The 23,733-nt window shown below is 43.2% G+C and overlaps 3 protein-coding genes across 4 annotated transcripts; 1 reads left to right on the top strand and 2 right to left on the bottom strand.

Annotated features, from left to right (window-relative positions):
- The first annotated feature begins 422 nt into the window (after nt 1-422).
- On the top strand, nt 423-6,412 carry LOC129757538 (uncharacterized). 2 transcript variants are annotated; one of them, XM_055754807.1, is made up of 4 exons: nt 423-648; nt 801-3,660; nt 3,734-4,885; nt 4,942-6,412. In XM_055754807.1, exons 1-4 carry the CDS (start codon nt 565-567, stop codon nt 5,556-5,558), a joined length of 4,713 nt encoding a protein of 1,570 aa, XP_055610782.1. In that variant the 5' UTR covers nt 423-564; the 3' UTR covers nt 5,559-6,412. The 2 variants fall into 2 exon arrangements, with proteins under 2 accessions (XP_055610782.1, XP_055610783.1); XM_055754808.1 differs by having other exon boundaries at nt 640-727.
- On the bottom strand, nt 5,648-6,940 carry LOC129757543 (pre-mRNA-splicing factor 38-like). The gene is made up of 2 exons (XM_055754813.1): nt 6,027-6,940; nt 5,648-5,956 (listed from the first exon to the last, which is right to left on the bottom strand). The coding sequence occupies exons 1-2, from the start codon at nt 6,824-6,826 to the stop codon at nt 5,698-5,700; spliced, it is 1,059 nt and encodes a 352-aa protein (XP_055610788.1). The 5' UTR covers nt 6,827-6,940; the 3' UTR covers nt 5,648-5,697.
- Nucleotides 6,941-14,955: 8,015 nt separating this feature from the next.
- Nucleotides 14,956-21,865, bottom strand: LOC129753906 (ribosomal protein S6 kinase alpha-1-like). The gene is made up of 4 exons (XM_055749756.1): nt 21,143-21,865; nt 15,585-15,907; nt 15,265-15,517; nt 14,956-15,198 (listed from the first exon to the last, which is right to left on the bottom strand). The coding sequence occupies exons 1-4, from the start codon at nt 21,143-21,145 to the stop codon at nt 14,956-14,958; spliced, it is 822 nt and encodes a 273-aa protein (XP_055605731.1). The 5' UTR covers nt 21,146-21,865.
- Nucleotides 21,866-23,733: the final 1,868 nt, after the last annotated feature.

The raw sequence follows: 23,733 nt of genomic DNA, 5'->3' as shown, positions 1-23,733 counted from the left end.
GTTTGGAAGAAGGGACGTAAGCAACATTGAAATGGGCAAGCATGGTTTTGTTTCATTCGTCATTTTGATAGTCTTAAATTTTATGCATTAAAAGGGTTTAAATTGATTGTTTCATCAATCATATAGGTAAATAATGTTATAATGAAGCTTTTTTAGTGAATATCTCAGTTTTTCAAATTTTGTTTCATTCGACGTAATGAAAGCTCACGCGAGATTTATAGATTTTTTTGAACAAAAAGTGGTCGATTATTTTAAAAGCATTTGATATAAGATGTTTCGAAATTTCAAACGCGTTTTTCTAGTTGAACCAACTGCTGGTTTCGCCCTCATGAAATGTTACGCTAGATATACGCTCAATGATGGTTCAAATTTACTCAAAAATGCTTCACATATTTGCTTCGTGCACCGGATGGATTATTGATGTTTTTATTTTGATTTCACAAAATTCTCGTTCGTTTTCGCGATGGATTTGTGCAAAATTCACTTTGTTTATGACAATTTGTAGCCATTTTTGGACCGTGTTTTTAAAAAGTGTGTGACCCGCCTAAAACCAAACCTGGTAGTATGGCTGAATCCAGCTCAGAGTCGGACAGCTGCTCTAGCTTGCAGACCGATTCGGAGAGCGACCAGGAAACCAACGGGGATGAGGTAAAAGCATTTTTTGTCTTCTAATTCTGAACTTTTACTATTTAAACACCGCTGCCCAGTATTCAACCATTGTCGTTAGGTTGGGATCTAGCAAGACTCTTGTTGAAAATAGCCTCACAATCTCTGAATTACTTTATTACTTCGTCCAACAGCCTAGATACAACATCGAACAAGTGGATTACACGGCCACGGCGAAGGACATCATCTGTGAAAATGTGAACATAACGACCGATAATGCCCTGAATCTAAACAGCGGCTATCACAACATGCTAAAAACGTTGCGCAACAAGCTCGAGATTCTGCTGGCTCAGTGCCAAGAACGGCAGTCCGAGATCGATCAGCAACTGGAGGCATACAAGAACGCCCGGAAGCCGGAGGTGGGGAAGAGTCGTACTTCCGGCTACATTTGCGGGCAGCCTTACTTCAAAGATGAAGATCTGTACCCGGGACCGCACAACGACGATTATTTGCGCCGAAAAAACGTCTACAAGGAGTTTTTTCCGTTAGATATGTTCGAAATTACCGATACCAACTGGACGGTAAAAGACAAGGTGAACATTTTAAAAGGCGTCAAAACTCAAATAATCGAATTTATTGAGAGAGAGAATAAGTTGAAGATAAAAAAGCTAGGCAACGGGTTGGAAGCCGAGCGATTGAGACGGGAATTTTTGGCGCTGCAAGGCAAGGACATTGGAGAACTGTGGGAGAAAGTTAAGAATTTTCCAACGAATTATCCAGGACAAAAATTCGAGCTTGACTGGCTGCGGATATCGAATATTAACATAAGTGGTCGACATTCGGTTGCTTCGTGCATTGGAATTTGGAATAATTATATGATCCCAGGACTGGTAAGAAGCTCATGGAAGGCTGCTGAGGAGAAAAAGCTGTTGGCAGCTGTAAAAAAGTATAATCGACAAGATTGGAGTAGCATCGCGAAAGAGGTTCCTGGTAGATCCGGTTATCAGTGTTTTGTACATTATCAGACGACTTTTTCCGACCTTGCACAGATCAAACACGAACGATGGACTGCTGAAGAGGATGCGCGGCTAATTCGCGTGGTGGACGAGAATCGGATAGGATCAAATATAATCTGGAATAAAGTCGTGGAGAACATGCCGTTGAGAAATAAAGTCCAATGCTATAATCGGTATAAATTTACGTTGATGCGGCCTACGAAAAACGCCAAATTCACCCCTGAGGAAGATTGTATAATAACGGCGTACGTCCAGGAGCGAGGTGACGATTTTCGTTTCATGCCGCCGAACTTACTGCCGGGTAGAAGCACAAGACAAATTTGGGCTCGCTATCATCATACGTTGAAGTACGTCAACAAACACTCGGGTTGGACGATCGAGGATGATATGCGGTTGATGAATTTTATCAAAGAAAATCTCACGGAGGAAGGTCCGAAGAAAATATCGTGGGCTGCTTGTGCCAAAGTCATGTCAAACCGATCGCGCTTAAGCTGTCGGACCCGATACTACACAATAGAAAGGTTTCTGGAAAAAAATCCGGACGCAACACTGGATGACGTCCCTCGAAGGGATAAGAATTTGTCATCGAATGTAACCAACGACAATTGGATGTCGAAATTCATGGAAATGCGTAAAGATGGTGTTCCCACAGAAAACAATAAACAGCAGCCTTCCACATCGCGTACAAAGGAGAAAACACCGAAAGTTAAGAAAGTACCATTATTTTCAAGCACTTTAAGATGTCCTTTCAAGAAACGTTTGTACGAAAAATTCAAATATTGCTATCATTTTAAATTTGGAAATCAAACTCCCAATACTGCTTTGGTGAACCACCACATCAACGTTATACTAGAACTGCTTAACTGTTCAGCCGGCTCTTTCGGTATCGAATCTAACTTGGAGACTTTGAGTGCATCAGAGCTAGCTACCGTTAAAGGAATCCTAAATGTGCATTTGAATCCCAGTTTTAAAGCATATCTTGCAAGCGTCCGGTATTGTTTCTATTACCCTCCTAACTATGACACTATCATTGGGCTACGTGGAGTTGTTTTGAATGCATATTATCCGCATTTTAAGGGTCAAGAACAACCGATAAATCTACAGAAAACTGATCCAGATTACGAGAACACATTGGAAAAGTTTCGAGCACGATTTCGATCATTATTTTTCTGGACAATGTGTCTGATGCAACAAAATGCCAGCGAAACAAATTTCCAAGAAGCGCAACCAGAAACCGTTGATGAATATCAAATGATTGAAAAAGTTGAGATGCATCACGATCTAACCTACGTCGAATCAGTTTCTCTCCAAAAACTTCCTCCTATGGGTAGAATTGTCGAAGAATCGAGTACTGAACTCGTACCCACAACGGTATGCTTGGATCAACTTAATCTGGGTGCTAATCGTCAGGTTGAACGAGCTTCTTCCTTGACTCGCGATCTTCGTAACTTCCACCCTACTAATGTAAGAACTCCGGAACCGCCGTTGAACATTGAACCGCGTACTGAAGTACAACACAGTTATCAATCCAACAACAATTATCAACCTGTTCCATCTACTGCTATTGAAACAATTCTCCCGCAACAACAATTGGTGCCGGTGAGCATTCAATACGGTTCGACAATTTATTACCAACCGGTTCAAACGCAAGTTGATTCTTTCGTCAATGTGCAACCGCCTTCCTACCAGACGTTCGGACAGTTCATACCGGCACCCTCCTGTTCCCTGCCCGGTAACAATCTAGTATCCCAGATAACTGTGATCAATCCCGAGGACCTTCCGGCAGTTAACCTTCAACAGCAGCAACAACCATTATCGATGGTCGAGGTTTCAGAAACGAGCAATGATCAACAGCAGACTGGTACGGATTTCCAATGCGATGAAAATGATTCAGATGAATATGATTCTACTGAAAATTTGCCAAGTGCCAATCACTATTACAGGGAACCGTCATCGCTGATTGACTTCGAAGATGCGATAGATCGGATGCAAGATAGTGGAGTACCGGTTACTGCACAAGATGAAAAATCTGGTAGAGGTTAGTTCATTGAATTGTTTAAGTTGTACTCGTATTTTCGTTAACTAATTTGTGATTATTTTTTATCCAACAGATTCAGAAATTCAGGCTCAGTGTTCGATCATCCCGACTTCGCTAGCACAGAAGCTTGTCGCCCAATGTAATAACTCATCGCACGTGAAGTATGTTACCAACATAGGAGATTTTGTGATTGAAGAGTTACATGAAACAAATCCCAATGGTAAACAAATGTCATCACCCGTTGTAAACGAAACTCCGAGCTCAGGACCATGTAATATCGAAAGCGGAATCGATACTAATGAAAATAATTCCGGAATTATTCCGATTAAAACGGAAACGAGTTCTTGCACCGAAGAACCGGAAGTTGTCAACCGAACTGAGAAAAGTTTAGTTGAAAAACGTACCTACTCGAGAGGTAATAGGCATAATAAGATACCCTATAAGCACGTTAAAGAAATGACAGTTTATCCGTCTCACGCATGGCGTTGGGATCACGTTGCAGAAGTCGACGGAGAGCTTCATTTTGATTTGTGGGAAAGTTGCGACCCTTTCAGAACAAGGTTCAATATGTTGAAAGATGATGAAATTTTGCCCCGGCGGAGAAAATCGATGCATCAAGAAGTGATCGTCATAGACGATGACGACGACATCGACATTAAAGAAGAACCATTAGATCTGGATGAGATGGAAGGGTTACCTGAGGAGCCAAATGAACAAGTATCGAACGATGTCAATTGTATTCAGGAAATCATACAGACTGCTAGTAATATCCTGCGAATATCGGAAACTTATAAGTTGATGCAAGCTCGGAACTCTACTGATGATTCGGGACCATCAACTATGCCTCCTCCTGCTTCACTTGCTTGTTCTCAGCCTATGTCAGATTTGTTGATGGTTCAAACCCCTTCTAGGATATTTGATGAGGAATCGAACTGCTACTATTACGTTGACGAAGTTCAGGAAAATTCGCTGAATGAAGCAAACGTACACATAGTATCTCGGGAATATAAAACCGAAGAAGATGCACAATTCGAGTCACAGAGCAACCTGGCTGGAATGGTCCAACAATCGCTTGAGGCAACGTATCCCGTTATGCCTAGTTTCTCTACACCTTACAGGGTTCCACCTTCGATGCCGGGCGATTCCTTACAGGAATGGCCTTCACCAGAACAAGAAACTGATTCGATTAGTCTTAACAAAACCCCATCTACCTACAGTAGAAATGGTAAATTCATGACCAAAAATTCTTTTAACTATCATTATATTTTTTTTTCTCAATAGTTCACAGACGACAAACTGTTCAGGTGGAAATCGTACCAGTTCCACAAGTGCCGGAACCTATTCCAGGTCCTTCTATTAGGAAACCAAAACGACCCCCGAGATCGAACGCCGAATCGCCGTCTGCTGAACAGCAACGCGGAATTCAGGAGAAGGCTCTCACGTTACTAGATGCCCTGTATAGAAACAATTCCAAACGAACAACTCCGATAGAAACGCCCACAGCTAAACGTCCTAGATTAGAGGAACCTGAACCAGAACCAGTCTCGGTTTCAATAAAAATCGAGCCGCAGGATGATACCATGGTTGAAGAATTGGTAGACGCAGTGGACATCATTAGCGCACTAAGCAATCTTCGAGATTCGTCAAACGAACAAGTCAATGAGGAAGAACTCGAATTTCTGCGGCAGCTGGATCGTACACCAAAACCACCAGCCATATCACTAGTACCCGTTGCTCCGAAACCGCCGAAAGTATCAGAACAACCCTCAACCTCAACATGGCGAACGGCAACCCAGGAGAAAGTTCATAGCATTATCCAAAACTCTGCAAACCGATCAGCGATGAACATTCGTTTCAAAATCGGAGAGCTAACGATTCAAAAAGTGCAACCCAAATAGTCAAACATTTAAAAATCATGTTCAGTAATCGTAATCGTAAATTAAAATAATGTTCTCAACTATTCTAAAGATTGAAAAAAGCTATCACCTGATTGAGTGTTCACACACGAGAAACATCAAGAACTTTATTGCCCTTCGCCTAGCGCCTTCGTCGATCGTAATCCCGTTCGCGATCTCTTTCACGTTCGTAATTTCCTCTGTCTCTTTCGCGTCCTCCCCGGTCTCCGCCCCTATCGACTCGTTCCCGCTCACGATTGCGGTCCCTATCTCGGTCATCGTATCGGGTCCTATCACGGTTCCGATCGTCATTTCTATCATTGCGATCTCTTTCGTGTCGCCGTTCTCGATCCCGCTCCTTCTCCCTCATCTCGCGATCTTTGTAACGGTTATCCGGGGACCTGAATTTAGAAAAAAAAACTAATCAATTACACCCTTCAATTTAATAACCAGTATCGTATTGAAACTGACTCTCTTCTCTCGTAGTCCCGCTCACGGCCCCGGTCATAATCCCGGTAACGATCTGCACCCCGTTCCTTGTAGGCGCCGGAATCTTTCGTCTTTTCTGCCTGCCTTTCCCTGGAGCCGGACCGGTCCCGTCGGCTGTCTCGAATTCTTATTGTTTCCAACTTTTTTTCCTTTTCCTTTGCTTTCAGCGCCTCGGCAATCTCTTCCAAATTCTCGTCATCGCTGGGCATTTCCTCATCGAGATCATCATCCAAAGCCGACACCTTCGGGTCCAGCTCGTTGTTCTCTTCCAGCACTAGGCGCTTCTGAATTCGAGGCAGTATTATATCGCAAACGCGTTCCTCCCGCAGCAGCTCATCGATGAACTCATCCATATGGACCAGCTCGTAGTGACCCATACGATTCTGACGTCGCAACTTCCGGTTGTCGTTATACAATGGTTCCAAATACTTGTAGCAATCCTGCGAAGATCCCGTTAAGCGTAAATAAAAAGCTCCCAACGCCCTGACATACTTGAATTCCTCATTTTTGATAAACTCCACCACAATGTCCTTTTCAGGCTGGATCTGCAGCATCTTTAGCGTTAGACACAAAAACGGCGTCGGTTTGATGTTTCCTCCAAACACACCGCCCACGAACCGAATGTCCATGGCCTTGTCTACCAGCAGCTCAGCCGTGAGGGCAAAACATTGCTCCTTCCAGTATTTGGAATCATAAATGCGAGAACGGATGATTTTCTCTATCAGGTACTGTGGATTGGTTCCGTGGACATTTTTGGCATCTTTCACGGTGCGGTTAGCCATTGGTAAACGAAGACGCGACTACCGGCAGTCGAAAAAAGAAACTATTTCGCGAGAAAAATCCGAAATCCGTCGTAAACAGCCCGAAGCGGCGTTTGTTGTGAACTGATTTTTTGTCACAAGTTTGACACCGAAACAAATTGCTTTTCGATTATTGGACGATTTTTCATATGCGAAACTAAAACCAAAAAAGAGCGTGAGGCAGGGATGCCGTGCAGGTACAATTATCGGCGTAATACTGATGCATAAAAGCAAGATTTCCAGCATAATCTTGCATTAATGGATACATTTATTTGATTTCTAAATTTAATTTTTACAGGCTGTAAAATCTGTGCCTTTTGAGCACAAATCTGGGCAAAATTTGTGTCTAAACAATATCTAGAAAAGTGATCAAAAGTTACAGACAAATCAGGGCAAGTTGATCGATTTTTTGGTAGATGTCAAATCATTTTCCTGCTTACACCCGTAGCTGTCAAGGTGGGTATATATTCAGGAGGTGTTCCCGAATAACGAATTCCCGAATCAGCCATTTTGGCTATGTAGGCTATGCAACTATACGGAACTCATGAAGTTTGTTTACCAACAAACCCCAGAAAAGCTGAGCAAAAAATAAACAAACTCATTGAGAGCCCCGCTCACTCCTCGCCTACTTACTATTACCGTATTTTTTTCACCTGGAGGCAAACTAGAGGCAACCTAGGTTCGCTCTAACTGCTGTCATCGTGCTCATTTATTGCTCGAGAGGCAACCTAGGTTCGCTCGAAAAAGGGACGGAGTCGCCCTGAGAAAAAAGTCAGTTTTGCGAGAAGTTCACCAATACTCTCAACGTTGTTGTCAAAACATTAAACAGCTGTTTTTGGCTGAAAACAAAACAGTTGAAATAATGAACGGGTAAATGATTATTGCCGCGATTTTGAACCTCTCAGCCAAGCAAAATCGTACTATCTGCAGTCCAGTGCAATCCGGACACGAAAAACGGCAATCCGGATGTGAAGAACCGAATGAAGAAATCCAGAAGGGAGAACAAAATGACAGCTGCATGTAAACATTGCGCTCGTTCTCACGCACACCTACGTATGGAATAACTCGAAACCCGAAACTTGCTTTTTTATTCTGACGGTTTCAGAGCCAAATCCGGAATCAAAAAAAAATACGCCATATGAAAGTCGGAGAACCTAGTGTATCTAAGAACCTTGGTAGCTGTAGTGACCATGGGCTGACATTTTATACCGTATTTGTTTATGCCGAGTGTTGCACTAGTGCTTCACTAGGAGCTGTCAAACTGTTTGCTTATTCGGGCAGTGTTGCACTGGTTTTGACCTGGTGTTGCACTGCCATTGGGCGGTAGTGCTCCGAAAATTTTGTCAGTGTTGCGAGAGAGCGTGTGAGTGAGTGAGGTATTTATTATAGCAATTCCCAAGCAACCAAAAGTCGCGATTTTACTTAACTCCGAACTCCGAAGTTCACATTTGGCTGACAAAATGTATTACGGGAACTTCAGGTGACTCTTGTCGCGTAAAAGTTACTCAGGAACTTCCATAGCCCTTTGAAAGGTTAAACTATCGATAACGGAACTTCTAAGCGCTTTTAATGGAACTTCTTTCAAGAAGGTCGATAACGTTCGCGTAAACATTCCGAAACGCACCATTAAGATACTTGAAGGTGTTTTAAAGAACCTATATGGGAAATCTAAGCGACATGTCAGAAATATGTTTTTCAAGAAGGTCGATAACGTTCGCGTAACATTCTAAAGCGCATCAGTAAGATACTTGAAGGTGTTTTAAAGAACCTATATGGAAATTCTAAGCGATATGTCAAAAATGTTTTTCAAGAAGGTCGATAACGTTCGCGTAACATTCTAAAGCGCACCATTAAGATACTTGAAGGTGTTTTAAAGAACCTATATGGGAATTCTAAGCGACATGTCAAAAATGTCTGTCAATTTCTTGTCATGGTATTTGTTTTGTTTATATCTGTACTGATATTTACAAATGGAGTTCAAGATTTTTTCGAATTTTTCTTACAAATGTTAAATAAGATATTCGAATAAATTTCTGATGATGCAAATTTTTGTTATGATTCATATTGTGTACTGAAAGTCCTTTGAACGAAATAAGGTACCTTCTATTGACCAACCCACTCAATCATCTCAAATGACATTAAGTTTAAATACTAATTATTACAGTGGCAATTAGCTATTGCTGGATTGGTCGAGAGGCTGGTGAGTTTCATTGCAACCTAGAGAGCAGCGGTTCAATTCTCTAGGCGTGTAAGCAGCTTTTGTAATCAAAACAATATAATTAAAATCAATGAGATAGACCATGATAGACCGGCAACCTAGCAATCTGACATGTGGTTGTCAGAGCAATCTGTCAATTGGATTTTTTTTTCGGCGCGTAGAAGTTTCTTGACATTCTCTTAGAAGCTGAAAAGCGTTCTCTACAGCCACCTAAACGAACTTGAAAGTAGCTTTAAGAACTTAAATTTTGGGCTGATTAGCATTCTCTTCAGACACAAACGAGAGCTGATTAAGCTTCTATGGCACCTTTTTAAGGGAATTCTGGTTGCTTGGGAATACACTGGCGACGATTTGAGTTTGTTTTATCGGGTATGGCGGAACACTGAACGAGGGGAGAAAACAAATACGGTATTAGTGTCGCCCTGAAGTTCTGGTACCAAAATGCCATTGAAATCGGAAGTAACTAAAGTTCTGGTTCCAAAAAGTTGTTTTTGTTTTTCTGGGATTTTAACACTCTGGTGTTACTCATCCCCTGGGTTCCAAAAAGTCGGTACAGTCCGTTTGTATGTGATTAATTGACAGTTATTTCAGTCCCATGGTCGTATTGGGACAAAATCGCACCTTTTTTCGATTAATATTAATCGCAGCGCACTAGAATGAACTGCGCACTCGACTGCGACATTTGTACGAACTCGTACATTTAGTTCTACCTGTCAAATCAGTGTAAAATCTGTCGGAATTCTACACGCTAACCGCTTTTCAGACAGCCTTTTTACAGATAACTGCGACTGCAAAACATTGCACGAAATCCAATTTTCAATGAGAGTTAAAAAAAAGGTTTATTTAACTGGGTTTGTTCGAAAAACAAACAACTACCCCCAGGCCCTTTTAAAACCTTGAGCGAACCATTTCGCGCGTAGGGCTGTGTTAGATGCCATAAATTGAGGTTCTAGCTCTAAACGTGCATCAGTCCGGTCAGCTGATTGCACCGATAACACCCATACCCATTCAATAATGAGCATCCCGCATAGATGAGGATTGTAACCAAACGATTTCTTAAATAGTTAAACGACGATTTCATGAAGCGTAAAAAAACCTTTAGCAAACGATTATTCGAGCAGTGAAATACATTAGTTGAATCGTGAATTCCAAATTCACAGTATTTCTAATATGTCGTTAGGTTATGTAATTGTTAAAAACTGTTAAAATACTTGTATGGCAGAACTGTTGTGATAACTGGCATCCCTGAGTGCGCTAATCAATAAACGCATACCACGATGTACTTTTGTTCACACCTTCTGTGTGACGTATATTGACTCGATACCAGTTGCAAGAAATCAGCAAATAAAATTCCACGCGTTTTTATTCGACCTCCCGGTTTTTTACTATTTCCACGCGAAAGATAATTCCCTGCGTTGGGTTCTCGGGTCGTGGGCACCGACAGGTTATGGGCCCAGTCGAAAATCGTGAAAACGGATTGTTTCGGTCGAAATAATAGTTTTTCGGAACGTTCTTTGTTTGGTCGCGTACAGTTCCCGGAAAAAGAAAATGGCGGACGCCGGAAAATTTTCTATCGATAAGTTGGGGAACGGTAACTACGCCACCTGGAAGTTCCAGATGGAAATGTTGTTGGCAAGAGACGACATTTGGTATTGCGTGGTGGATGTCAAGCCGGAGCCGGTTACAGGGGCTTGGACCGCAGCTGATCGCAAAGCGCGAGCGACAATTTGCCTTTGTGTTGATCAAAGCCAGTACACTTTGATCAAGGACTGCGAAAGTGCGCGTGCGACGCGTCACGAAAAAACGTCCGTCAGCTCCCAGTTGAGCCTGCTGATGAAGCTTTGTGATGCAAAGCTGGAGGAAACAGGATGCGTTGAGAAACATCTGTTGGAACTTGACGCGCTGTTTGCCAGATTGGATGGAGCCGGATTGAACCTGGACGAAAAGTTAAAGATTGCGATGGTGCTCCGAAGCATGCCAGCTTCGTACCATTTTCTAATATCGGCACTCGAAGCTCGCCCAGATGCCGATATCACCATGGATCTCATTCGTTCGAAGTTGTTGGACGAATATCGAAAGCGGTCGGATCGGGGCGGAGGGCGCTCGACCGAGGAGCAAGTTTTGAAAGCGCAGAGAGCACCGAGTGTTAAAACCTGCTTTCATTGCAACGAGCCAGGGCACTTTAAGGCTAATTGTCCGGAGTGGATAGCCTTGAAGAACCGGGAAAGGAACAAACCATCTGGCAAGAAGAAACAGCAAGCTAGAGCCAGGAAGGTGGCGGAATCCGAAGAAACAGCTGCTGTTAGTTTCTCGGCCAAGCACTGCAGTGTGATGCCGGATGTTCGTCATTCGTGGACGGTGGACAGTGGCGCGTCCTGCCACATGACGTCGGATAAGCAGTTCTTCGAGACGATGAATAAATCGTTTAGTGTGAGTGTGTCTATGGCCAACGGGCAAAGCTCCAAGTCGGACGGACAAGGAAGCGGAAAAGTGAGTGCAATAGACAACAGTGGAAAGTGCATCGAAGTAAATCTAGAAAAAGTGCTTTATGTTCCTGATTTGGAAAGTGGACTTTTATCAGTGAGCCGAATCGCGGATAAAGGGTATAGTGTTTTGTTTACGAAGGAGAGTGTAAAAGTGTACAACGATGATCGAGTGGTTGCTGTGGGAGAGCGCAGTGGCGGGTTGTATGTGCTGAAGCAATCAGAGAGTGTTGCGATTGCTCAGGGCAAGTGTCATACATTGCACTGCCAACATACATGGCACCGAAGATTTGGTCATCGGGATCCTTCAGTGTTTGACGAGTTTAAGAAAGGTGATCTTGTGACGGGGTTAAAGCTTGTAGACTGCGGTACAAATCTGGTGTGTGAAGAGTGCTTAGAGGGTAAAATGGCACGGTTGCCGTTCCCGCAAAAGGCAAAGCGGAAGACTACCGAACCTTTGCAGCTGATTCACAGTGATTTGTGTGGTCCTATGCGGAATGTTACTCCTGGTGGACATAAGTACTTTCTTACGTTAATAGATGACTTTAGTCGGTATTTGATTCTCTATCTGCTCAAAAATAAAGCAGAAACGAAGAACTGTATAAAAAACTTCGTTCGGATGGTGGAGAATAAGTTCGGTAGAAAGCCACAAGTGATTCGTTCTGATCGTGGCGGGGAGTTTTTGAATAAGGAGTTGAAGGATTTCTACAATGCCGAAGGCATAGAAATGCAGCTGACTGCGGGTTATTCGCCGCAGCAAAACGGCGTGGCCGAACGCCGTAATCGATACTTGCAGGAAATGGCGGTTTGTATGCTCCTTGATTCAGGCCTCGGGAAACAGTACTGGGGGGAGGCAGTGGCGGCAGCGGCCTATACCCAAAACCGATTGCCTTCTCGTGCTGTGAATAAGACTCCGTTCGAACTGTGGTGTGGTGAAAAGCCGGACGTTAGCCACTTGAAAGTGTTCGGGTGTAGTGCGTTTGTCCATATTCCCGAAGTGAAGCGCGAAAAACTCGGCAGTAAGTCCGTGAAGTTAACTTTTGTGGGGTATGCTTGTGGTTCGAAAGCATATCGGTTCCTCGATAAACAAACGAACAAAATCGTGATAAGTCGAGATGCTCGATTTTTGGAGCTCGGTTCGGGTCCGTACAAGGAATCCGATGTTCCTGCACAACGTGAGTCTGTGACTATCGGCGGAATTCCTCAGGCGTCGGGTGAAGAGCCTGAGAGGGAGCTGGTTCCAGAGGAACAGGAGGAGAATATTTGTGACGGAGAAGAGCGCAGTTTGCGCGAAGAGCCCTTATTGCGCGGTTTTGAAGAGGCAGATAGTTCTGTCGAAGAGTTTTTTGAGATGAGTGAAAGTGATAGTGAAAGTGAGTGTCGTCGTACGCGACGATCCAATGCTGGAGTGTTACCAAGACACTTGGATGACTATATAGTGGGGGTGGCAAAGCCCAGTGAATATCAGCCGAAAACCTATAAGGAAGCGTTAAACAGTGTTCACAAAGAAAAGTGGGTGGCAGCAATGGACGAGGAGTTTGAGTCTCTACAGTCGAACAAAACTTGGACTCTCGTGCCATTACCGGAAGGTCGCCATGCCATCGGATCAAAGTGGGTGTTTAAGGAGAAAAAGAATTCATCCGGTCAGACTGTGCGGTTCAAAGCCAGATTGGTGGCCCAAGGCTTCGCGCAGCGGTCTGGCGTTGACTTCGGAGAGGTTTTCGCGCCTGTAGCTATGCAATCGACATTGCGGGTCTTGCTGACGATTGCGGGTCATCGGAAGTTCCACGTAAGGCATGTGGACGTCAAGAATGCCTACCTAAACGGCAGCCTCCAAGAAGAAATCTATATGAGACAGCCGCCCCGGGTACGCAGTGCCAGAAAAGAAAGATTTCGTGTGCAAACTCCACCGCAGCTTGTACGGCTTAAAGCAGGCGGCTCGAGTTTGGAACGCAACAATGAAGGAGATTCTGCAGGGCTTGGGATTCAAGCAGTCGAATTCCGATGTATGTCTGTACTCAAAGTGTTTGGCTAACGGTGAGTGGATATACTTATTGATGTATGTCGACGATTTGATTGTTGCGTGCAAGGATGAGGCGGAGATTCTACGAGTAGAATCAGCTCTTGGCAAGAAGATCGAAATTACAGCTCTTGGAAGTGTGTCGCAGTTCTTGGGTATCAAGATTTCCAAGGACAGTTCTGGTGTGTTTTCGCTTAGCCAGCGAGCATTTGTGCAGGAGATAACGGATCGATTTGGTCTTAGCGGAGCGAAGCCTTCGAAATTCCCGCTAGACACCGGCTATTGGAGGCAGCAAGAAAGCGAAGCACTGCCGGACAATGTACAGTATCATTCTTTGGTTGGCGCATTACTGTATTTGTCCACGAACACCAGACCGGATGTTGCCGCGGCGGTATCAATCCTTAGTCGGAAGAGCAGTTGTCCGACACAAGCCGACTGGACAGAGCTGAAGCGGATTGTTCGCTACTTGCTAGGCACGCATAAGTACGAGCTTCGCCTGGATAGTGAACAAGCAGGTAGTCTGATGCTCATCGGCTACAGTGATGCCGACTGGGCAGGGGACTCACGAGACCGAAAGTCAACGAGCGGTTTCGTCTTCCAACTCGGCAAGGCAACAGTGAGTTGGGGAAGTCGAAAACAGAGCTGTGTTGCGACATCTACGATGGAGGCGGAGTATGTCGCACTCTCGGAAGCGGCAGTTGAAGCAATTTGGCTGAGACGGCTCTTGGAAGACCTTGGTGAGCCGCAGGTTCAACCGACGACTGTCTACGAGGACAACAACAGCTGCATTGACTTTGTGGCCCTGGAAAGGCAGAATAAGCGAAGCAAGCACATTGACACTAAGTTCCATCAAGCCAAGGATTTGTGCTCGCAAGGTGTCATTAAGCTTCGATATTGTCCAACCGAAACGATGTTAGCGGATGTGCTAACGAAGCCGCTGGGTTCTACGAAGATGGTACAGTTCTCCAGGACCTTGGGACTTCTCCACAACGAGTAATGGTTCATCCGATTAGCGAGGAGGAGTGTTGTGATAACTGGCATCCCTGAGTGCGCTAATCAATAAACGCATACCATTACGATGTACTTTTGTTCACACCTTCTGTGTGACGTATATTGACTCGATACCAGTTGCAAGAAATCAGCAAATAAAATTCCACGCGTTTTTATTCGACCTCCCGGTTTTTTTACTATTTCCACGCGAAAGATAATTCCCTGCGTTGGGTTCTCGGGTCGTGGGCACCGACAAGAACTGTTCTACATGCAGTCCAGTTAAGGTTGAAAAACCGTTTGTGGAAAATGTATTTTGATCATCGGATTGTAATCGTTATAGTTATTTGGAGGAGCTCCCATGCCTAAACATTTACGTAAATAGTTCTCTAACGATTTGACTTTACTTTATTCCAACGTTATTCAAACCGTTTAAGGGATCGTTCGTCAAAAGAGCACAAACACAGACGTAATTTTTTAAATGTTTATGGGAGATTTTCGGATAAGAATGGCGGATCTTTTCTGATTTTATCATTTTATTGAATTCCAGGTACACATAAGTGGGGTCCACGATGTTCGGATGATTTCCGTATCTCAGTAGAATTTCCACTTCCTCTCGACAATCGTGACCGTATTTGTCGATTATCTAAAAACAAGAACAAAAAAAAACATTTTACTTCTCAAAACGTAGTTCGACGACCAAACAACCAACCTTAACGGCGTAATGCTTCTTGGTGGCACGATTCTCACACAACCGACAAACGGAGAAGGTTCCCCGCCCCAGCTCCTGCATCATTGCGTACTCATCGGCAAAGGCGACCGGTTTGACGCCAGGAATTTCGTTCGTAAACGGTGCGCTGGGACCTATCTGATTCTGAATGTCGTCCAGCAAACAGGGCGCTATAAAACTGAATCCGCGGAAGATCTCATGGGCACTCGCACTAACCGGACCACCGGGGGAATCTCTGCAAGAAACACCAAACCCCTCAATTAGTCCCAGCTCTCTACTTCAACTCACAAGCTAACATATACTTGGCCGATTTGTTGGTGTACTCCGTGTCAAAGTAAAACGCATCGTCGCGGGAAACGGCCGGAATGAAAGGGGGTCGCACCTCCTTTCGCTCGAACGCGTCCCAATCGACGTTGGAGAAGAACTCGTGCTGCTTGATGTCGTCGATACCGTTTGGGCCAACTCCCAACCGTTTCTGGGGATTGCGTTTGAACAGGGCCCGCAACAAACTCTGAGCCTCCGGGCTCAGATTTTCTGGCATCCCAAGTTTGGTTTTCAGGATCTGGTTCATCGTATCGTTACGATTGCTACCGTGGAAGGGAAGGTTGCCCGTCAGCATCTCAAACTGAAATAAACGATTTTCATATTGTACCGATTTTACTTTTTTTTTTTTTTTTTTATTTGGTTGGATTTTAACTTCTTCAAGTCATTCATCCCTTTTCTCAATCTACAATTCTTCTAATAACCTAGTTGATTTTAGAAACATTATCATTTTGGCTTCTTCAATTGGATCGTGTGAAAGTGAAACTCGTAGGCTGTGGTTGATTTTGTTTGATAATCGGGCCTCTTCGTAGCAGGGGCAATCGATGATGATATGTTTTACCGTGATGGTGACATCACAGGATGGGCATATTGGAGGTTCCCTGTTTTCCATGAGAAAGCCGTGGGTGAGTCGAGTGTGTCCGATTCGTAGGCGTGTCAATGCTCGTCTTTCTTGATAAGGTTTCCGGTCGATCCAGGGCAGAGTTGAGTTTTTAATTTCCCGCATCTTGGATGAAATGTTATTTTGCCATTTGATTTCCCATCGTTCCTGTATAACATTTTTAAACCATTTTGTCGCATCGGTGTGTGGTATACTGGTACTTATGGGAGGAGCCAGGCTTCCTTGCGAAGCGAGAACATCAGCTGTTTCGTTGCCGGGGATGCCTGAGTGTCCTGGGACCCAGCAGAGTATGGTGTTCTTTTCCAGTGCAAGACGAATAATACGATCAATCCATGGGTGGTTTCTGTTATTGGAGGCCACTGCTGTTAGTACGCTCAGGGAGTCAGAAAAGATAACTGAAGGATTAGATGGGTGGCAGAGCCTTTCTAGAGCATTGATGATGGCGTAAGCCTCAGCGCTATATACCGAACAGATTGGGGGAAGCGAAATGCTTCCATTGTAGTTATCGCCATAGATACCACATCCAACCTGGTCGTTTTGTCCTTTGGATCCGTCGGTGAATATCTTGCGATGTGTGGAGTATTTCCGATTTACCATTTCGAAGAAGATAGGTAGAATACGACGTTTTGGATCTCCTGCTCTAATTTTTCGTTTCAGGCAAAGGTCAACCGTGGGAAGAGGAGGGTTCCAGCTAGGGATTTTTAGATCGGGGCGGGAATGTATTGGAGGAAAAGGTATGGGTGATGGGAAATTGGTGCTAAGGAGTTGTTTTGATCTGAGGACAAGAGGAGCGCTAGGTGAGCGATTGTGAGAGAGCCAACGAATGGCTTTGGTGGTGAGGGTTTGTAATGCTATAGATTCAAATGGCAGAAGGCCACTCTCTGCCATAAGGGATTCGATGGGACTGGACTTGAACGCGGAACTTATGGTCCGTACACCTTGATTATATAATGGTGCGAGCATTTTCATGACTGAATCCCCTCCGCGGCTGTAGAGATTTATGCCATATAAGATGGATGGTAAGAGCCATTGGTTAAGGAAATGGAAAAGGGTTGGACGAGAGGCGGTGCCGCAATTACGGCTTATTATTTTAAGAATGTTAAGTTTGTTTTTGCAGTTTTTGCGAACCAGATTAGCATGGGCAACAAATTTCAATTGGTCGTCTATTTGTACTCCAAGGATACGGGTTGAACGAACTAGTTTGATGGCTTCATTATTCATCATTAAAGGGGGTAGTTTGGTAAGTTTTCTTCTGTGTGGGCCAAAGTGAAGGAGTTTGGATTTTGCGGACGAGAAACAAAAACCTGCATTGGGGGCCCATTGGGAGATAGAGTCTACAGCCAGCTGCAGTTTTCGGCGGACCACCATGGGGTAGGCTGCTTTTGCAATCAAGACAATACTGTTTGCATAGCGATGAGGAATAATGTAGGGGCAATGACGGAGCCCTGGGGCACGCCTTCGTGGATGATTTTGTTTGTTGAGTATTGCCCATCGAGATAAACTCGGAAACGACGGTTCTGCAGGAAACTTTGAATGTAGTATCCCATATTTCCAACTATTCCCCAATGCAGTAATGTTTCAAGGATTCGCTTGCGATTTGCTCGGTCGAATGCTTTGGATAGATCGAGTGAAAGACATTCGGTGTGCAAGTTCTGTTGGGCCGCTTCATCGAGTATGTGTTCAAGGGAGGAAAGGTGATCGTCGGTACTTACACCGGGTCGAAAGGCAAATTGTCGATTATCAAGAAGGTTCTTGGATTCGAGAATGAAAAGTAGTCGTCTATTGACCATTTTTTCGAGGAGTTTGCCCATGCAATCGAGAAGGGTTATGGGACGGTAGTTTTCTAGGATGTGTTGGTTTTGTTCTGGTTTTGGGATAGGAATGACTAAGCCTTCTTTCCACCGATCTGGTATTGAGCCATTTTTCCATATTTCGTTGTATATGCGAAGAAGTTGCAGTTTGCCTATCAAGGGTAGATTTTTTAGTAGGGGATAGCTTATGCCATCTGGTCCGGAAGATAAGCCTTTGGTTTTTCTTAGGGCCGTTTCTAGTTCTTCCAAACTGAAGTTGTTATTGTAGTCGAGATTCACATTTGTGTTAAAAGGTAGGTTAAATATTTGATTGTTACTTCCAGGAGGACAGCTTATCGTTTGAAAAGTGTCTCCGAAGGCCTCCGCGAGGCGAGATGGGTCGTTGCAATATTTGTTGTTTAGGAGAATGTGAAACTGACTTCGGCGATTTTCCCCATTTAGCCTTTTTAGCTTGTTCCACAGCTTAGAAGAGGGTGTGTCTGGCTGAATCTCTTCGAGAAATTCATTCCAGCTGTTTTCCTTCGCTAGTTTTATAGCAGCCCGTGCTGATGATCGTGCAGCTTTAAATTCAGTTAAAGCTTCGGTTTTTTGGGGATGATTATCAGGCATTCGCCGAAGGGCTCGTAATTTTTTCCGACGTGTCTTTACGGCTTTTTCTACTTCCGGACTCCACCAAGGGACAGAAGTTTTACCCGGTGATCCGTTTGTTCGTGGAATGGAATTGAGGGCAGCGTTTAGTACCAGATCGGTGAAAGAGTCGGCGGATGTGGGGGGATTGATTTCGATGGAATTTTCAATTTCTAGCTGGTAATTAACCCAGTCAGCTTCGGGTAGCTTCCATCGAGGGCGAGCTATGGATTGCGGTGTGGATGATTCAATCGATATAAGGATTGGAAGGTGATCGCTGCCACAGTCATCGTTTATTGTACGCCAATTAAATTTGGAACCCAAGGTCCAGGAGACCAGTGTGAGATCGAGAGCCGAGGTATTTCCTGTGGAGGGGTCAACGCGAGTAGGGCTGCAGTCATTTAAGACTGTTAGGTTTTTGAGAGTCAGAAAGTCTTCAAGAAAAGATCCCTTCCGACAGGTATGGGCACTACCCCAGAGAGTAGAGTGAGCGTTAAAATCACCCATGATAATAACGGGTTGGGGTAGTTTGTTATAGATTTCTTCGATTCCGTCGGCGAAATTTTGAATGGGTATGGTGGGGGAACAATAGAGGGAGACAACTGTAATTTCTAGTGGGGACAGGAGACGAATGCAGACTGTACTGAAGAGAGAGGGGACCGAGATTATATTGTATGGGATACCAGATTTTATTGATAGACCAGCACCTTGGCCGGTTGGGTCTAGGAGGGTAGTGTAGCCTTTGATGTGGTTGGATTGTGGTGATGAGTGAAGGGTCTCTTGGAGTGATAAAATTGCTGGTTGGAATTTGGAGGTTAGTAGTTCTATTTCATTCAGACGGGCTCTTAGCCCTCGTAGGTTCCATTGTATGGCAAAAATTGTTTTGTTTTTCCTAGCGGGGGTTCTTTGGTGGGGGGAATGATTGGGGGAGTTGCTTGTTTGGTTGAATGTAGCCATTTTTAAAAAATAAAGAAAAGGAATGTTGTTTCAACTTACCGCCGCTGGGGAAGGGAGTAATGGGAAGATTCTTGATTGGCCTTGCCTGAACTAGACGGGATCGGTTGGTTACCAGTGATCTGGTTTCCTTGGTCCTCAAGGTGGGGTTGTCGTTTTTTCTTTGGTCGGTTCTGTTTCGTTTCCGTGGTAACCAAGGAGCTGGGTTCACTGCTGCTGTGGGATCCTTCCGATGAAGCTTTCCTTGTTCGTTTGGGAGTAGTAAGTTGGCTGGTCGTTGAGCAGGTTGTAGTCGTGCTGGTTTCACTTTCGGTGTCCATTTCATCGCTTGAGTGGTGTTCCTGTGCTCTCTGTGTAAACATTGCTAGTTGGGCTGTGAGTAGGGCGACTTGTTTCCGGAGCTGGAGAATTTCAGATTCTTGGTTTTCAGGGATGATACGGTTTTGGGTCAGACGCTGCTGAAGGCTGCTGGGACGATTCTGCTGGTTTCGGAGTTCCTTTATGGCTTCCTTGTGAGAGATTCCGTTATCTGTTTTCAGTTTTATGATTGTCTGCTCTTCTTTAAAGACCGGGCAGGCACGGCTGTTGGCTGGGTGGTTGTTCTGGCAATTAACACAAAGCGGTTCATTTTTGCATTCGGGATGGACATTTTTATCCCCACAAGTGATGCAAATTGGGTCCTGTTTGCAGTGTTTTTGTGTGTGACCGAATTTTCCGCACTGCATGCAGTGCATGGGGCGGGAATAGTACGGCCGGGTGGGAATTTGCAGATAGCCGAAACGAATGTGTCGGGGGACTACGGTTCCTCGGACGGTCAAAACCATGGTGTGGGTGGGCAAATTCTTTCCGTTCTCTTTCCTGGTGAAACGATACACGTTGACAACTCCTTGGTTTGACAAATCTTCAGTCAGCTGCTCGTCAGTTGCTCCTTCCACTTCTTTGCAAGTAACCACACACTTGCAAGTGTTTAGTGTTGGATGTTGTTGGATAATAACGGGTGTGGAATCGATGAGTTGGTTTACCTTCAGCAGTATTTCCACCTGCCGTGGCGAGCGTACCTTGAGCAAATACGCGTTTCCGTTGTCTGTTGGGTTTCCGCCATCAATTTTTCCGGCAGCTCGTTCCACGGTTTTGGAGATTATGAAGGGATAAGTTGGTAGTTTTGCGGGAGCCACAGGTTTCATTAGGAGAAACTGTACTGCGCCAAGTTCGCCTTTCGGGTCCATCCATTCGGGTACTCGTCTTCTGTTTGGATTTGGGGGATGTGGGGACTGGCCCCAGGCTGGGGGATCTTCCCCCATGGGAAAAATCTCCTTAGGCGTCGGTTGCGATAGCGCCAAATAAGAAAAAGTAAAAGAACACACGCGCCAACAAAAATTCGGTAATCTCCTTTCGAAAGGATGTCTGTGATTGAGAAAGGGTGTGAAAACACGGGAACGAGGTAAAAATACGACTTGTCGTGCCAACGGTTGGAACGAGAATGGTACCGATTTTACGAATTCAACGCTTTTCAAAGAATATTTACCATTAGAACCCCAAAGGACCACCAGTCTGCGGCGAAGGTGACTAGATTAGGCAACGACAATGACTCTCCCGGCGCATCAAAACAAAAATGAAACGATTGCGTCAGTGGTGCCAGGTTGAATGTTTTATCAATATGTTTATAGATATTGAGATGCGATATTTTTAGTTAAATATTTTAGATAATCTGGATGATTATGGGAAGGATATTAATGACTTATTGATTGAAATGAGGAATTCCGTTTAATTTAAACCAATGTTTCTGTTCGAGATTGCCATACACCATGTAAAAGCAAATTATTCATCAAGCAAGGTATTCATCAGTTTCATTAGTATTAGTATTATTAGTAGACAATCATAGTTAATATGAAAATCTTTCAAAAAAAAAAAACTAATGCTGATGATAAAATCATCAACGAAAACCACAAACACCATCGGTACTCCAAGCTCTATTTCCAACTAGAACGTTATTAAAAACATCGCGAAAAGCGATAATGAACTTCTTTTAGTATGATGTATGAGCATACCTTCAAGTTCCATTATTGTTTTTGAAACGCTACAGAGTCGTATCAGAATATCAAAATTATATAAGAGATTTGTTTATAAGTTCGTACTGATTTTTTGTAAAACTGTCTGGCATCTCTGACCGGCGTTTCGCTCATTTTTGACATAAGTTATGAACGGTATGGTTAACGGTTCGAGATCATTTTTACGATTACAGAAAAATTGAAGGGAATCGTTTTTACTATTGTATCACCTTTCCAGATACCATCACTTTTTCACATGAAGGTTCATGTTTCGTTTTTATCGTTTAAATTTGTCATCGAAGTAAAGTTTAATAGAAGAGCTACGTTTACAGAGAGAATTACTTTTTCTGAAGCAGTTGAGAAATCGTATAGACCGTTTGAGATATAGTTTTTTAGTATGCGGGATACTAATAAATAAAACAAAATCCACCCCCTGTACAACACTGCATAATCAGTCTACCCAATCTCGGTAGATCAATGTTGCTGGAAAAATTCCAAGTGTACTTGTATATATGTTTTTGATTATTCGTGTAACTGTCAGTTAACTGACAGTTAAAAGTGTCAAAATTCTTTGTATTTGTGAGTTTTCTACCCTTCAATTGAAACATGTCACACAACACATTGTCATTTAACATGTAGTATACCCGCATAATCAATTACAATATATAGAGAATATTCTATATTGTCTCTAAACGTTATCGTTTATTGTAAAGTGAACAGTATATGTACAATAACACAGACCATATTAACAATCTGTATTATGATTATCTGTTAAAGTACCATATGGGGAAAGGGCTGTTAAGCATGTTTACCATTCAAAAAGAGCGATTTTTTCGAACAAATATTTCATGCTACATTATTGGATACGGTTAAAATATCATCCACTTTTGGCGAGCAAAACAATCTACCTGAATGTTCTAGCTACGTTGGAATACAAAATCATAGATTTCATCAACTTCAATGGATATAGTTTGCTTATAGTAGTTTGTAGTAAAAATAACGCTCAATCATACGTTCCGCATATTGTAAAATATTTTTAAAAAGAGCTTCCCTGTACCATAACCAATATAGTTCCAATTCTTTCCCACAAAAAATAAAATAAAATTAAAAAATTTAAATGTTGAGATTTTTATTTTTTATTTCTGATATTATACATGGATTATACAATCTTACCTATTTGTGCAGATCTGCATTGTTCAGCCTTTCAGTAGATTTTTTTTCCGCTCTCCGCTCAGCAGAGATCTTTGTTTCTGTAATTTCATTAGTTTTATTTAATCTCACTAGTTTTTATCGATAATATAATATAGTTTTACTTACTTTTCGCGTTCTGTGTGTTTTTCTCAGCGTGATTCTTTTTTTTCGGAGCCATTTTGAACACAGTTTTCAGTTCCGAACCTGGCGTGGGGTTGCCGACACAAATTTTAACGAAGTGAAGTGAAAATTAGCAGATGCTGAACCCAAGAGCGAAAAAATGCATAAGCTCACAACTACATCTTAAAATAACAATATTAGTTATTATCCGCAAGAGGTGAAATGATAACGACTTGTCTAACTCATACAATGTTGTCAATGTTGTTTTTTTTTTAATTTAATGTCTAATGCTAAGAAAATATAAGGAAACTTTGTCGTACACTGTTAGAGTCCTGGATAAGGTCCAGAGACAATATTCAAAGGTTGCAAATTTTTATTCTCTTATTATACTATACTTACTAAATCATATATCATATTGTCACTGTCACTGATACGATCCTGTCATAATTTATTGAGGTAATAAAATTTTGAACATGTATAATGAAATGATACTTGGAAGATATTTCATACTGGTACTGCTACCAATATATTAAGTTAATAGTTAGTACTATATCCCCAACTGTTTTTAATTATGCGGGTACACAAACCAGATGACACACATACTCCAGTACAACCCTGACTTTAAAGCGGGCCATAGACTACACAACATTTGTACAAATGCGATGAAATTCGATGAAATTTTGTCGCTGTGAGCACGATTTGCATAGTGTATGGCACTGCTTGAATGAGCGCCCAAACGGTTGGAGTAAAATCGGTC

Source organism: Uranotaenia lowii, chromosome 3 (assembly GCF_029784155.1).
Source record: "Uranotaenia lowii strain MFRU-FL chromosome 3, ASM2978415v1, whole genome shotgun sequence".
Classification (NCBI taxonomy): Eukaryota; Metazoa; Arthropoda; class Insecta; order Diptera; family Culicidae; genus Uranotaenia; species Uranotaenia lowii.
Note: the sequence above shows the minus strand (reverse complement) of the source record. Positions and strands in the feature narration are given on the sequence as shown.